Raw genomic sequence first — 14,589 nt, 5'->3', positions numbered from 1 at the left:
CTGGCTTGCAACTCTCACTGACTTCGCCAGGCAGACCACAGCTGTTATTTGGCACGTTTAGGTTAATCACTATGAACTGTGGTCCTACTGGAACAGCATTTGCATCCTTCTGTATAGTGCGTGATACAGTGCAAGAAGAGGCTATACCCTTCCTAACATACTGTATCCTTGCAGCCAGATCAGTCACCTTCCACGCCAACGGCAGTCATGATTGAATACCTCTTGGAATGCTCTGAACTAAAAGCATAGACACAATCTGATCAATGTCTCTTTAAAATGGTACCTTAAGATTATATATTTATTGTCTCTCAACAACTTTAACATCAAGCCTGTTCTGCCTGCAAAGAAAATCACGCTTTTCTCAGTTCTCTAAAACAGTCAGTACTCCCGACAGTTCTGGAGGCTCTGGCTAATTCTGTTCCCAGAGCACACAAAGCAACATAGGGCCCGAGTACCTTTAATGCCCCTCTATTCCCTCTGTCAAGGTGGCAACATGGAATAAGCGCTCAGACTGCAGCTAACAATATCGCATCACTTATATCAGGCTCAGCAACTTCAGAGATTCGCGTAAATAGCCCAGACCGATGCCCCATTTTCTGCTCGTCTGCAACAGCCATGTCAGAAATACAGCAAACAAAATAGAGCAAAGCTTTCTCTTAAGAAAACAACCAAGCAAGAAAATATACTGACATGCAAATATATTGCATGACAGCAAGAGATCTGAATGACACAAACATGATTTTTTTATGGGACTCCATACACATTCCAAACCCACAATGTCAGGTTCTAAATTAAAGGATAATAATAAAGAAATAAAAAGATGGGACTGTGAGCTTTTCACCTTGCACTTGAAAATGGAGCACTGAAGCATTTATCCCTATGCCTAGTAGGCTGAATTCAGTTACAATATGGTCAGATTTTGAGTACTGAAACTGCAGTTCTATTGCAGGTAACTGAGCGTTCAGGTTGCCTTTCTGTTTCCAAAGTACAGCTGTAAGGAAAGTGTAATCTTGTCTTGCATGTGAACTTCAGTTAACACCAATGACAGAGAATGATCAGAATCCAGATCCTATCTGCTGTGCTAAGAGGAATCAGAACTTACTTCTGGTACTAAATTACACTGACATTGCTTGAGACTCATGCAGGACACAGATCTGAGCCAGAAAATGCCATTAAATCCTTTCTGATTTGCACTCAATTTTTTAGTCCTATTTAAAGGTGCATCAGCCACCTACTTGGAGCAACTAAATCTGAACACTGGGCAAAGAATATAGTTCAGTTCTGTTCAATCCTGATTTAGAAGGAATACAATTCCCAGAATACACAAACTAAGCATATTCCAGATATGCACCCTTTCAGTGCAACACTGCATACATTACCAGCTTTATATTCTCTATTTTATTTTAAAAAGTATGGGAGCAAAGAGATCAAAGATCCATTTTCATATGCTTTGTATTGTTATATACTGCTTTTTTAATATGAAGGGCAACATCTTTACTACTACAGAAATTAATGATTTAGCACAAACAATGTTTTTGCTGTTGTGGTTTTACACTGAGGAATTGTTCTGTTGGAACTGTACCACTAATTTCCTAATTGCTTCTTTTTGTATCTACTTTAAACGCTTCATATTAAAAATGATTTATAACCCTTTCTTTCCCAAATTTTAGCTAATTAAATTTTCTTCTACTGACTATGCAGGCTTTCTAAACATATGTTGAAAATGCCTGGTTTATTCTGCCTGTTATTCACAGACTAGTTCAATCCACAAAACTAAAAGGAAAAAAGGGGACACGCTGGAAAATCATAACAATTTGTATTTTAAGCAACAAAAATGGCTGAGAAACAAATTAAAAAAAGAAAAATCTAACTAGTCTTCATATTGTGGAAACTAGATTTTACTGTCTGAGGTCTGCTAATTTCTCTAAGAGCTAAGTGCTCAATTGTATGACTGTTGCTTGTTTAACCAATAAATTGCTCTTTTCTGCTTTTGCACCATGTTTACCTGCTAGAAGAATCTGAAAGCTTCTTTTTCTAGCCTATTTATTCTCCTTAGACATCTTAAATATTTTGGGTATTTTTCTCCTAATAATTAACTTGTACACTATCATGCTGCTTTTTCTCTTGCTTGAAATTTAAGTGGCAGCACCTAAACAACAACTCTGTTTTTTGTAGGGTAGATAACAACTACGTGTCCTTCACCTGACATTTTGATTGCTTTCACAGCCCTTCCTCCAACCCAGCAGCAGAGAAGAGATGGTGGCAATGGATTAAGACTCCGCATTCTAGATGTAATATACCTTTTTCCTCTACCAGTTGATTTTTCATGAAACTGCTCTTACTGTTAAATCCCATTCATTCAATCACGCCTTGACACATACATTTATTTCAAAAAAATCCTTATACTTCTTGTCAAAACAGTTCTAAGAGGCGTAGCAGAGCTGTGTGTGTATCAGTGGCATTAATTGTGGAAATCTTTAAAAACCAAATATTTCATGCAGTGTAATTCTAGCCAGAAGTGAAGTTCATACCACTGTTAAAACAAATCCTCATAGCAAATGTTTTATTACTTATCGGGTGTGTATGCAGAAATCTGTTCAGGCATAATTATTTTAAGAGCATGCTTAAATTACAGTTAACTCCCTGTAAGTTGATGCAATTATTGGCTCAGATTCATTCACCCCTCCACACAGAGAAGCCTTTTGGAAGGCAGGGCAAGTCCTGCACACGGTGGGCTTGTGCCATGACTGTCCTGTGGTGGTATTTCATCGGTCACAAGTCCAAACTGCCTGACTGCCAGCAAACTGGCAGGTTCTCGTGAACACAAGGATTTCTCTTTTCAGCCAAAGGTATAAAGAAGGAACTTCGAGGATTTCCTCATATTTATTTATCTGCTGTTCTATTTTGGACAACTTACGCTCTCCCCCTGGCTGAAAATCTCTAAATTTTCAGCATAATGAAAGGGAATTGCTCCCAGTGCCTGTGGAGCAGATTTACACAAGAAGATGGCTGATTACACCTTCATGTACACATCAAACTCAATCACAAAGGTAGAGGGGAACAACTTGAGGATCCAGTGTGCTACGACTGGAAACAGATGCCTTCTTCAGCAAGTGAGGGTCAGATCCTAAAGCGGACTATCACTTTACACTATTCTTCGGGGGAAGGGACTGGCTTTTTGTTACACATGTTGCCTCACACAGCATGATCTTAAGTCCCAGGCTGTGGTTTGTAGGGGTTACCCCAGTACTCATCATATTATTTTGAAATCCAAGTTATTATACATTCTCTAGAAACTGGACTTAAGCTCTTTTGAATAGGCAGACTTCCATTAACAGTTAGTACCATAATACCCTCTAGAATATTTTTCCAAAACCCCGTTTCAGGAACAAGTTTCAAGGGATAACCTGACATACATTCTTTCTGCATAACACTGACATTTCACATTACTGAGCTTCCTGACTCAGGTCCAGATAACACAGGTGTTGTCTAAGAACTGCACTGATAGCACCTTATTAATTATGGATAAGGAGGTACATGTGGTAGGTTATTCCACTAATGTCTCTTTTCGTTATCAAGCCAGACTAAAGGTTGTCAACTTTGATTGTTTCACCGTTATCATCCAACCACATCAATTCTGTTCAGTTTCACCAGAGTGATGAGCTGTCCGCTGTCACACTCCAGCTTCGTGTCACACAACCTGTGTGTGCAACCCAGATAACACGTGGGGGTATACGGAACAAAGACCCTTCCGTTCCCTTTCTTGGCCAGCACAAAGCATCGTTGATGGGGAGTTGTACATGCATCTCCCTTAGACTGATTTCTGCTCCGTGACAGCTGAAGATTATTCCTGCCAGACTACTTTTGCAGTGTGCTCTTGCAAAAAAATGAGCTCTTCAGTGAGCTGCTGTTCAGTAATACCTAGGTAGATAGGGCAAGAAGCACCTTCTCTCTGGCAACCTCTTTTCTCCAAGATTTCAGACTTAACTGAATACATACATTTTATGTATGAACAGCACTGAAGATATCTACCCATATGCTGAGAGAAACAGCTTCGATGGCTGAAAGAAAAATTTTGCTTATACTAACAGTGGGTTATGGCACGCGTTTTGTTATTATAAAATAGAACATGTGAGATTTCTGCAAAAAGTAGAAATAGATGACAACTCTTCTAATTGCTCTTTTCTGATGCAACCTGCTAAGGAGGAAAAAAATCTGAAGCTCTGCACATATTACTTATTTCACCCAAAGTAACTATCTTTAAAGAATGTTACTAAGGTTGGCAAAAAGCACTCAAAATTTAGGATTTAACTAACTTCTATGTTTCTGTCCTCATTACCTGAACCAAGCTTGTCCTAAACTCATTCTGCCTTTGCCCCTACAATCCAAACTCTATTTTCCGTGGACCCCACTGAGCTCTTCCTCTTGCCCAACTATTTCTTGTTCCCTCTGACTCTCAGCTCTTTATTCTTCTCCATTGTTTCTTGCAGCAACTCGTACCCAAGGGCTTTTCAAATGTCAGACTTTGGTCCAAGTCCAGACAACAGGTAATATTTGCCAGACCTTGGTATGGTCTTGGTACCTGATGTCTGCCTGGCAATCCATATTTTAGTCATTCTCCTGCTTTCTTGGGGAGCTACAGAAACACAACATCGATACATCTGCTGCTGAAAGTGGTGTGTGATACTTGACAGGCCTTGGAGAAGGTACAGCCAGCCGAGTTACCTGCCGAGTAGTAAAAGTATCTAACAGACCTCAGTTAAAATTAACAGACCTCAGTAAAATTACTCAATGAACCTCAGCAAAAGTAAATGCATCTCTCTGAAATTACCCAGCAGACTTTGATAAAAATTAACAAGCCTCAGTGAAATTACCCAACAGACTTCATAAAAATTAATTGGGTAGCACTACTGAAGCTGGTGGTGCTGATACACCTTTAGCTCCATTGTAGCTTGCCGCGCTTTGTTTCTACTACAGTATCAGGTAGTGAGACGTCCCCCCAAGGTGGAAACTGGTACAGAGGCACAGTGGTGTGGGAACATGGTATCGCTGTCAGACAAATCATGTGACCTCCCGCACAGAACATCCTCATTGATGCTGATTTCTGTTGGACAATGACCATGCTGGGTAGTTTTGCCTGTACTTTAGTATTACTTCCGTAATACTGGGAGTGCATCCTCCAGACCAGTCACAAACCACTGCAGGCTCAGAAAAGGCCATCTCTATGCCTCAGACTGAAAACAGTGGAAGTTTTGTATAGTTTCAGCACAATAGCAATAAGACAGCAATAGTTACCTTGTACCACACCACATCTGGCTCTTGACTGGCTGTTTTGTAATCCTCAATATCAGGACAGGAGATGGTCTTTCTCTTAGTGACTTCTGATTTTTCCAGGTATCTGATCTTGCTGTTGTAGCAAAGCCCAGATTCATTCTCAGCTACCGTCAAGGACATGGACACTTTCATGCAATACGTTGAGTTTCTGCAGGGACAGAAAGATGTTTTCATTTATCCTATCTCCTTTTTACCATGTTTGTTTCAGCACAGTAACTTTCTTTGTTAAGTTCTCATCTTCACAAACACTTCAGTGACACATTCAGATAGTGACTGTCATGCTGTGCATTTCCAACACAGAGGAATTACTAGAAAATGTAAAGGCTCATTTCTAATATATTACAAAGAACCCTGTAGAAATTTTGTTGACAAGTGATCTATCCCAGCAGAGCAGCTCTTCCGAGCTTGCAAGTCTATGAACGCAGAAACCTGTTAGCATCTCAAATGTTGGTCAGGGTACACTGTCCCATTTCCTCTATGTGTCACACGCACTCCTCCTCTCCCTCCTTCTCTCCCACCTTCAGGAGATTTCAATCCAGTATGCAGTGCTATACATTTGAAAAGAAGGATTATGTGCTGGATGTTAAAGCACATCATGCAGGAAGAACTTCTCTGCCTGAAGGAACTGCTATATAAAACCCTACAGCATGTGATATTGTGGTGGGTTGACCTGGACTGGCTGCCAGCCGCCCACCCAGCTGCTCTCTCGCTCCCCCTCAACAGGATGGGAAGGAGAAAATAAGATGAAAAAGCTCATGGGTCAAGATAAAGACAAGGAGATCACTCACCAATTACTGTTCTAGGCAAAACAAACTTGACTTTGAAAAAATTATTTTAATTAATTGCAAATTAAAATGGGTCTGGATGGTGAGGAAGACAAAAAAGCTAAACCACATTCCCCTCGCCTCCTTTTTTCACTCCTCTACCTCTCCGTCCTCGAGCAGCGCAGGGGGTGGGAATGGGAGGCTGTGGCCTGTCCATAATGGCTCCTCCTGCCGCCTCTTCCTCCTCACAGTTCCCCCGCTCCAGCGTGGGCCCTCGGTGGCCGCAGCTCCTGTCAGGAAAGCCGGCTCCCCGGGCCCTGCCCGGCCAGGGCGGGCTCTGCCAGGGCCGGGAGCGCCTCTTCCCGCCCGGGCCTGGCCCTGCGGGGCTGCTCCTCTCACTCTACGTTAGCGTTAGGTTAGTGTTTCTCTCACTTTTCCCCTCACGGACCAGCAGCGTTTTGCCCTTTCCCAAATACAGCGTCCCCGAGGTGCCGCCAGCCTCGCCGAGGGGCTCAGCCGGGCCCTGCGGTGGGGCGGCCGGAACCGGCTGGAACCGGCTGGAACCGGCTGTGTCCGGCACGGGGCAGCCCCGCAGCTCTCCTCAGGGGGGACCCCGCAGCCAGCGCCTGGCCAGGGGCGCCCGGCGCACATACGCGGGAAGTCAGAGGGGTGGTTACAGGTAGATCCTGTAACCTTGGTCCTTAAAATCTTGAAAAATGTAATCCCTTAGCACTTCAAACCATGGCCTGCTCTATTCACCAAAGAACCCTGACGGAGTTAAATCCAGGCGAGCGGACTGTGAGATACACCTAGTTTTTCTTAATATCAGGGTAGAATAAAACCAACCAGCCCAGCTCCCATGCCTCACAACCATGAAAATGGGATTAAATTACATTCCTTGAGACCTGCGTCTTTAACAGAGCTATCAGACACACAATGAAAAACCCCAAGCTGGCGTTCGCCATGGTGTTACTGTGAAGCATTTGCACTTTGCACAGGATTGCTGCAACCCGGGCTGTCAGCTTCTGCCCTTCATTAGGTGTGATGGCGGAGTCCTTTAAAAGCAAACTACAAAGTACAAGCGACAACATAATGAGGCTCTTCCTCCCATCAGGCATCATTGTGTTATTTTAACTGACTGCGCCACAACCAAAAAAGCCTGGAGTAAACCCGACGTGCTGGGGGGGTTCCTCCCATCAAAGGCAGCTGTGGAGAGCTCTTGCAGGAGCTATTGCTGCCTTGCCAACGCCTCCTCCATGGCGGCTCTGCTGCAAACTGGTTTAGCTGAGGCAAGAGGGTGGCACGGAGACAAAAACTGCCCCGTGCACCTGGAGCATGATCCACCAAACGCTGACACTAATGATACTGGCTGCTTACTCCCTCCAATTAGACCCATGAACCCATGGCAAAGCTTTTCATTTAAAAAAAAACAAAAACCCACAACACACTCCATAACAAATCTTTTCTTACGCAACGTTTCAACATGTCACTCTGTCAAGTGAGCCTGTAGTTAGGAAGAAAATAAAAAGGTCTATAGGGACACTTCATCACAACTCTAAGCTTCATGCTAAACAAGCGCTGACAGAACACTGTGCAAATGGCTGCTTGTCAAAGGTGTGCCATGAGCAGGTAATTTGCAGAAAGAGGTATTTGCAAGGCAAGTCAACAGGCAATCTTCAGAAACCTCCCATTTTCAGCATCGTTAGTGTTACGTATTCAGCAGGACCACAGACTTCCCCCTTCCTACTCCCTTCTCTTCAAAATGCCACCTGCACATTTATGTAGTAAAATCAGTGGATATTTTCTTTGTCCTTTACTTCAGAGCTGAAAGTCTCACTTTGCACATTGCCATGATTTGTTGCAGTTGAGAGGCTATAAAAAAAGTCTCATCCTCACAAACTGTACAAAATGTACTATTTTACCTGAAACTAAAGGTCTCTGGACTGAAAAAAATGCATCATTTTGGGTGGGCTATTCAGAAATATTTAGGGAACATAAATCAACTTTCTCCCAAACTACTTGCTTTTGAAAAGGGTTACATTTTTTGTAGGTAGGAAGAAAACAAAACATATTTGGGAAGTTTCAATGTTTCCTAATACAGCACCAAAAATCCACAAAATATGGATACAACCACTCAGTATAATCAATAGTAATTAATCAGTAATGATTATTTAACATTCCTGAATGACTATGAGTATTATTGAGTGCAAATAAGGTCACATGCGCTCAGTAATAATGATCCAGGCTAATCAAGAATAATGACTTTGAATAGTTGTCCATTACTTAGCGTTATTTAATAGTGCTGTATTTTCTGCTAACAATCTTGTATTATTTAGATTGTATTTTGAACAGCGCTGGAGGCTACTTCTATTTAAAATGCTTCCTGGAACCACGACCTAAAAATGTAGTATTCTTTTCATTAGCTACAATTAGAATTGAGTAGAACTGAGAAAACTAAGTGCCTGGTGAGCACTATCACTTTTGTTCACACTCCATGACCGAGACAATAAATCTATTCAGGCTCATGATGAAGAAAGCCCTCACTACGCCAACAGCAATAGACTTGAAAGCTTTCTGAATGCTTCTTCACCAGCCACTCACGTTAGTGCTACTGCTGGCAATTCAGAAAAGGGCAACTTCTGCAGGAATTCCGGTGAATGAAGCAGCAGCGTTCCTTTAAGCTAGTCAGTTCAGGATAAGAGTTATATTTCAGTCATGTGCAAAAGGAAACAGCAGTTTGATCAGCCTCACTGGTTTTCTCAATTTTGAGGCTGAAGTCTGGGAGCTGAAGCTGGTAGACGACATGAGCCATTCCTCCCCGTGCCAGGCAAGCTGTTCCCCAGGATGGGCATTTCATCACTCAGTCCTCTGAGCCGGTGATGGGTCTGTGCTGACTTTGTCTTGGAGACTCCCATGGCTACCATTTTTGTCAGCTCAGATGCTATGAGACAGAGCTTCCTAAAAAGATACATTCCCTTTGTTTTAACCAGAAGATTGCCATGGAATTGACTATGTTCATTCTGTGTTAACCAGTTAATTTTTCTACACAGAAAAAAACCCTTGTAATTTGAACTGTAATTCACAGAAAAACGTGCATTTAGTTTCACTGGCACACGGGAACATGCTGTCTTCCCTCCCTTGTGGGGCCTGGGGCATAAAGGGACTCTCCAGAAGGAGACAGCTTGAGGGAGAACTCGGGAAGGGGATCCCAAAGCACTTGATGGTCACTACAGCATTGTTTTTACCACCTATGTAAACAGACAGGAATATTGCGGTGCTGGCCACCACGCAGGTCACTGAGGTGATGGGAACTCACCCACAGAGCTGCTGTGCTGGGAGGGATCCAGTTCTTTCTTTCCAGTTGTTTTCAGGACCTCTGTGTCCACAATGGCTCTCCTTGATGAGCTGCGTTTAGGTTGTTTATGTTAAGGGTCTCTTTGGGTTTGGGGTTTTTTTTTTTTGGTAAAGTTGTGGAGACTGACTAGCATGAATCCTGTATTTATTGCTTTTCTTCTTTTAAAAGCTAAACAGATGGCCTGTGAATTATAAAAAGGAGGATCCACTGTTGTTTTCAGTACATGGTCATGGAGCTCGGTGGGGGAGGTCAGTGCTCCCAGCAGCCTGCAGACTGCCAGGAAAGGTTATGTGACCACATCTAATGAGGAAAGCTGGAACACACAAAGAACAGTAGATAACAACAGTAAAGCTGGTAACCTGGGTTTTGCTGACAGAATCAGTGGCTGAAAGGAATAAAAAGGAAGCATCTTCCAGGTGGATGAGGAAGATGCTGGAGTGCTTGCGGTGGTGATCTCAGTATTGTGAGGCCAGGTAAGAAGAGCTGTAAGTAGAGAATATTGGAACCCAGATGAACGTGACAGACTGCAGACAGCCCACCTTTCAAATGTAAAGGAAATAAGCCCATGAGTCTGAAAACAGGTCTTTTAATAATTTGTCTTTTCTGACAGGTTTCCAAACCATTCATTTTCCAGGGGAGTAGATCTCCAGTGGTTTCCATTTCTATAGATGGTAGCAGTGGTCATATGGGGAGAAGAGGGAAGAAAGAATCACTCCCTAGTACAAAGAAAAAAATTTAAGTGTCTTATGTTTTCACACTGAAGCTAAGATTTCTAATTCCCTATTTCAAGGGACTAGTTATAAACTGGGCCTACTCTCTCGACTGGAAATGTGAAGAAGGGTTTAGCTTTGCCAGAGTTCACAAAACAGTTTTCTTTGTTCTGGTGGCAAGGCATTTGTAATCCCCAGGCCACCTGGAACTGGCTCTGAACCACAAACTGAAGCCAGCTCACAATCCAATAGAAAACCACAGGGAAAACCAAGGGAGTTTAACAGGTCTCAAAACAAAAGCAAGCAAAATTGTGAGTTTGGCTTGACTTTGAAGCAAGGACAAGAGGGAAAAAGGGAGGATAGAAAGAAAAGGATAAGAAGGACATCTGAAATTGAAGTGTCAATTCTTAAATTATTTTTCTTCATTTTGGATTCAAACCAATTCATCAGCCCTAAGGATGAATTCAAATTAGAGGAAATATTCACAACTTTGGAAAAAGCTTTTTTCTTTGGCATTTGTGTTTCTGCTAGTGAGGATGGTTTGTTAAAAGAGTCAAGTAAAACAATTTTGTCTCTAGCATGCACGGAACCTTCCCCCCCATTTATTGATTTTCTTATAAAGAGGAAGGAGGCAGCAAAGTGGTAGAGTATTTTATATCTACGAGATTGAAAAAATCCTTAAATGTGAATTGCATATTTATACAAGAGGATTTGCATTTTTTTTTCTTGCAGGTTCATTTTTCATTAAGTGTTGGGGTTTTTATTACATCAAAGTTCTAAGACTTTGGTCTTAGAACTAAGACTATGGTGGTAGATCCAAAAGCTGGGAAGTGTTTTTATCAAAGCAGTGCTCAGGGAACAGCACAGTTTGGACTTAGATCTCTCCCAACGTACCTAAACACTCTGGCTGTTTTAAAGACATTTTCGTTGTCTCACTAAAATACTGATTGCAGGACTGTATAGGCCAACCCTTACACTCATCTTTGCTCATTCTGAGTTAAAGCAATAGCAGCAACAACTACACGACCAGCCGTCTTTGTCCAGCTGAAGGACCACAGCAATTAATGCACTACCAGATCCACTACCAGCTGCTATAAGAATGTGCTATGTTATCAGCTTTTAGACTTAATTGAGCATTTGATTGTTTTCCTCTCTCTTCACAAGAATTTTATACATTTATTCCTGTCTAAATTTCACACTTCACATAACGGTAACCAAGCAGTTTCATTGGTAACTGAGCTTGTTTCGCTCAGATCAATGAGGTCATGGTGTGGTGATCTGCTTAAAGAAAAATGAGTAATTTATTCTCATTGTTTTTTCAGATCACACAAATGTAACATCTTTTCTAAAACCAAATGGATTATTACTTACTCTTTCAAGGCTTCATTCAAATGCTAACTTACATCTCAGTGACTGCCACTGCTACATGTTTGTGGTCACTGGAAAAGATCAAATTCCCGCTTATGGTATAAATCGCTCTCAGAGGTTACAAATCACAGATCCTTCAAAGTTTTCGGATTTTTTTCTTATCATTTTGTCAAGTGAGACAACACTGCCCAAAGAGGAACAATTCAACAGATGGCTGGCACTGCTGTAGTTGCTCCCTGCACCACAGGCCAAGAGGCGCGGTGATTCCGCAGCTTGTGTGTGTGGTACCTGGCCTTGGCACAACTCCAAACATTCCTGTCTTGTATTTTGCTTGCTTGTTGCTGTTATAACCATAATTCTAATACCAACAGCTGTGCATGAAAAGGAGAAATCCTAATCCCGTGTTACCTCTCCTTTAATGTCTGACTGGTTTTCAAGATCCTACTAGTAGAAGAAAACATCTTCATGGTAGTATGATCTCGGAAAGTGCTAAAACAGTACCATGTTACAAATCCAATGTTCTTGCATTATCTTTACTTCCTTTGATCCTCCAGCAGAGACCTGCACTGTGAATCCAGATAGAGGTACCATTTAAGGCCCCACCACTCTAAGAATTTTTAGTCTTTCTGTACTTTTCTCCTAAGATACAATCACTAGACAAGACTCACTAGAAACAAGATGACAATTTGAGCTTAACTAAAACATACTAGATGTCCCAGAGGCCCATGTTTTACAATGAAGAAAGGCTGTACCATTGCTATTCAAAAGAAACAACTTCTAAGCAAAGTCACTGAAAGGTAATTTTAAAAGGCTCACATTAATGACAGCTTGAAAAACATATCCAGGGATGTCGCCTCAAGTTAACCATTAGGAATATAGTTCTCACCAGAGGAACTTAAAAGCACAACCTGTACTCCTCATTGTGAGTTTAGCCCTGTTTAGGGAATTTTTAGGCTTTCTGGATACTGGGACAGAGAAGAGAAGATGTTCGGATCTGGCAGTTGAGTCGAGTTTCTCACAGTTGGGTCTCTCTCACCAAAGCTTAGCTCTAAGTTTAAATTTAAGTTAGACTTCAGCTAACATCCTTATTAAGAGGGAAATGTGACATTAAAATGTCAGGATGTGGCTAGTACAGTCAGTGATACAACCCATAACAGCAAGGCTACGATTTGAAAATTCAGGGATAATCTCTAGTATCATGTTTCTTAAGTCTCTCTGAGAATGCTAAGTGATGGCCAGCCTGACTTGCACATGGTTAAGGGTCAGGAGGAGCAATTTCTTTTCTGGTTGCCTTCACACACAAATGCACTGGTCCTGCTGACCCCTGCATCATGACAGAAGCAACTCAAAAACAAACAAATCGGCAGTCAGTCATTCCAACAGGGACTACTCAGGCACAGAGGGAAAATCTCCTCACATGTAGGTCGAATCACACAGGTCAACAGTGTTCCTTGGTTTTGGGTTTGTTTTTTTTTTTTTTCAAAGTCTTCAAAGACGTTTGTTATTAGAAATGAATAGATGAAAATATAATACAGAACATAGAAGAAATGCAGAAGCCAAAAGAATACCAAGTTATCTCAGCATATCACACCTAAGTTCATGAACTCTCTGGTCTCTATCAGCTTCAGCATTTCCTGTTCCAGCAGAAGAAATCCTGTAATTGGCTGGGTTTGCTCTCAGGGAAAATTTCTTCCTTGCCCTTAAGAATTACAAGGCAGCAAGTTGCCCTGAAGTTTGCTACTGCAAATGACTAAGCCCTTTTCATTTATTTCTTAATAATTTCCTATTAGAACTCTGGATATTACTGTTAAATTATACTGTCTTACTGAAAAGCCCCATTACAAATGACATAAATCTGAGGCACAGGGACAACTGCTCCCAGAAAAGATTAAGGAATCCCCTTCCAATAATTTTGTGTTTGCAATACCATGTTTCTGAGAGCACCGAACGCTTTCTCCTTTATTTCTTCCAACCCACACAGTGGGTGAATTAGTGTATCTACTCCTCTATGCTTTTTTTTATTAGACCTCTAGCACGCAAAACAAAAGTTGCGTTCAGGATACCCATCAGACTTGTCTTCATTGCTAAACCTCACTGATTTTATTGCCTCCAGGAACGAAACCTGTGGAGCACATCCTTCTTCATGCATGGAAGTGCTATTTGGAGATGCAATGAGGAAAGGCAAGCCTCCCTCAGTTTGTACACGGGCAACTGAGCATGTAAAGCAGTGGATCAGTTATTAGCCCACAGGGTATACAAGGAACACTATCATGAAGAATCATGAAGTGAATGTCCTTATGCCAATTTGCAATGCGAGCTGTTTGAGTCCTGCAGCTGAGTCCTCCTGGCTGTGTCCTCCCTTAAGGGTTTGCCAGAAAAGAAGAAATTGTCCTCCAGGATACCTTACCAAATACCAGTTTAACTCCCCATGGTTCTGTCACCTTGTACTTTGGGCATGATGGATTTCCTCAGGAAACCTTCCATTTGTCTGCCCACTCACAGGACACAGACAACATTGTCCACTGACACGTTGTATTACAGCTGGCTTGATGTGGGTTTCAACAGGAGTGGTACCTGGGTAAGCACATTCTCCTCCACTGTTATCTGGAGAACAGAAAGAAAATGAAAACTCCCTGACATGTTGGAGAGGAGATGGTTGAGGAGGGCTGAACAACATCTTGGCCATAGGTCTCCTGCATGCAAAGTTGACTGCATGAGGAAGCAGTCACTCCACTTTGCATCCTTTCTCTCCACCAGGCCAGGTTTGAAGCCCACCAGGGAAGACACTTCTTCCACAAGCAACCAGTGGCAGTGAGCTGAAACATTACTGATGCACTGCAGCACATGGGGCTTTCGCTATGACAATCTGTTGGGACTAGAAAGTAATGTCAGTCATTTTAAAGGTATCTAAAGCTAGGATTTTACTATTAGGAAAACTGAAGGATACGCAATATTCTCATTCTCATGCATGCTGCTACAACAGGGAAGTTGACGGATGTTCTCCAACCACAGAGCAACATGGGCATTTCTGCTTGCAGCCCTGACTGTTCCTGCAGCT

The 14,589-nt window shown here is 42.1% G+C and overlaps 1 protein-coding gene across 1 annotated transcript in view; it reads right to left on the bottom strand.

Annotated features, from left to right (window-relative positions):
• The window catches only part of IL1RAPL2 (interleukin 1 receptor accessory protein like 2), a 384,489-nt gene that overhangs the window by 171,019 nt on the left and 198,881 nt on the right, over positions 1-14,589 (bottom strand). The window contains exon 3 of the mRNA XM_075720755.1: positions 5,296-5,482. Coding sequence (XP_075576870.1) covers positions 5,296-5,482 — 187 coding nt within the window. The remainder of the gene's footprint in view (positions 1-5,295; positions 5,483-14,589) is intronic.

This window comes from Pelecanus crispus, chromosome 13 (genome assembly GCF_030463565.1).
Source record: "Pelecanus crispus isolate bPelCri1 chromosome 13, bPelCri1.pri, whole genome shotgun sequence".
In the NCBI taxonomy this organism is placed as follows: Eukaryota; Metazoa; Chordata; class Aves; order Pelecaniformes; family Pelecanidae; genus Pelecanus; species Pelecanus crispus.
Note: the sequence above shows the minus strand (reverse complement) of the source record. Positions and strands in the feature narration are given on the sequence as shown.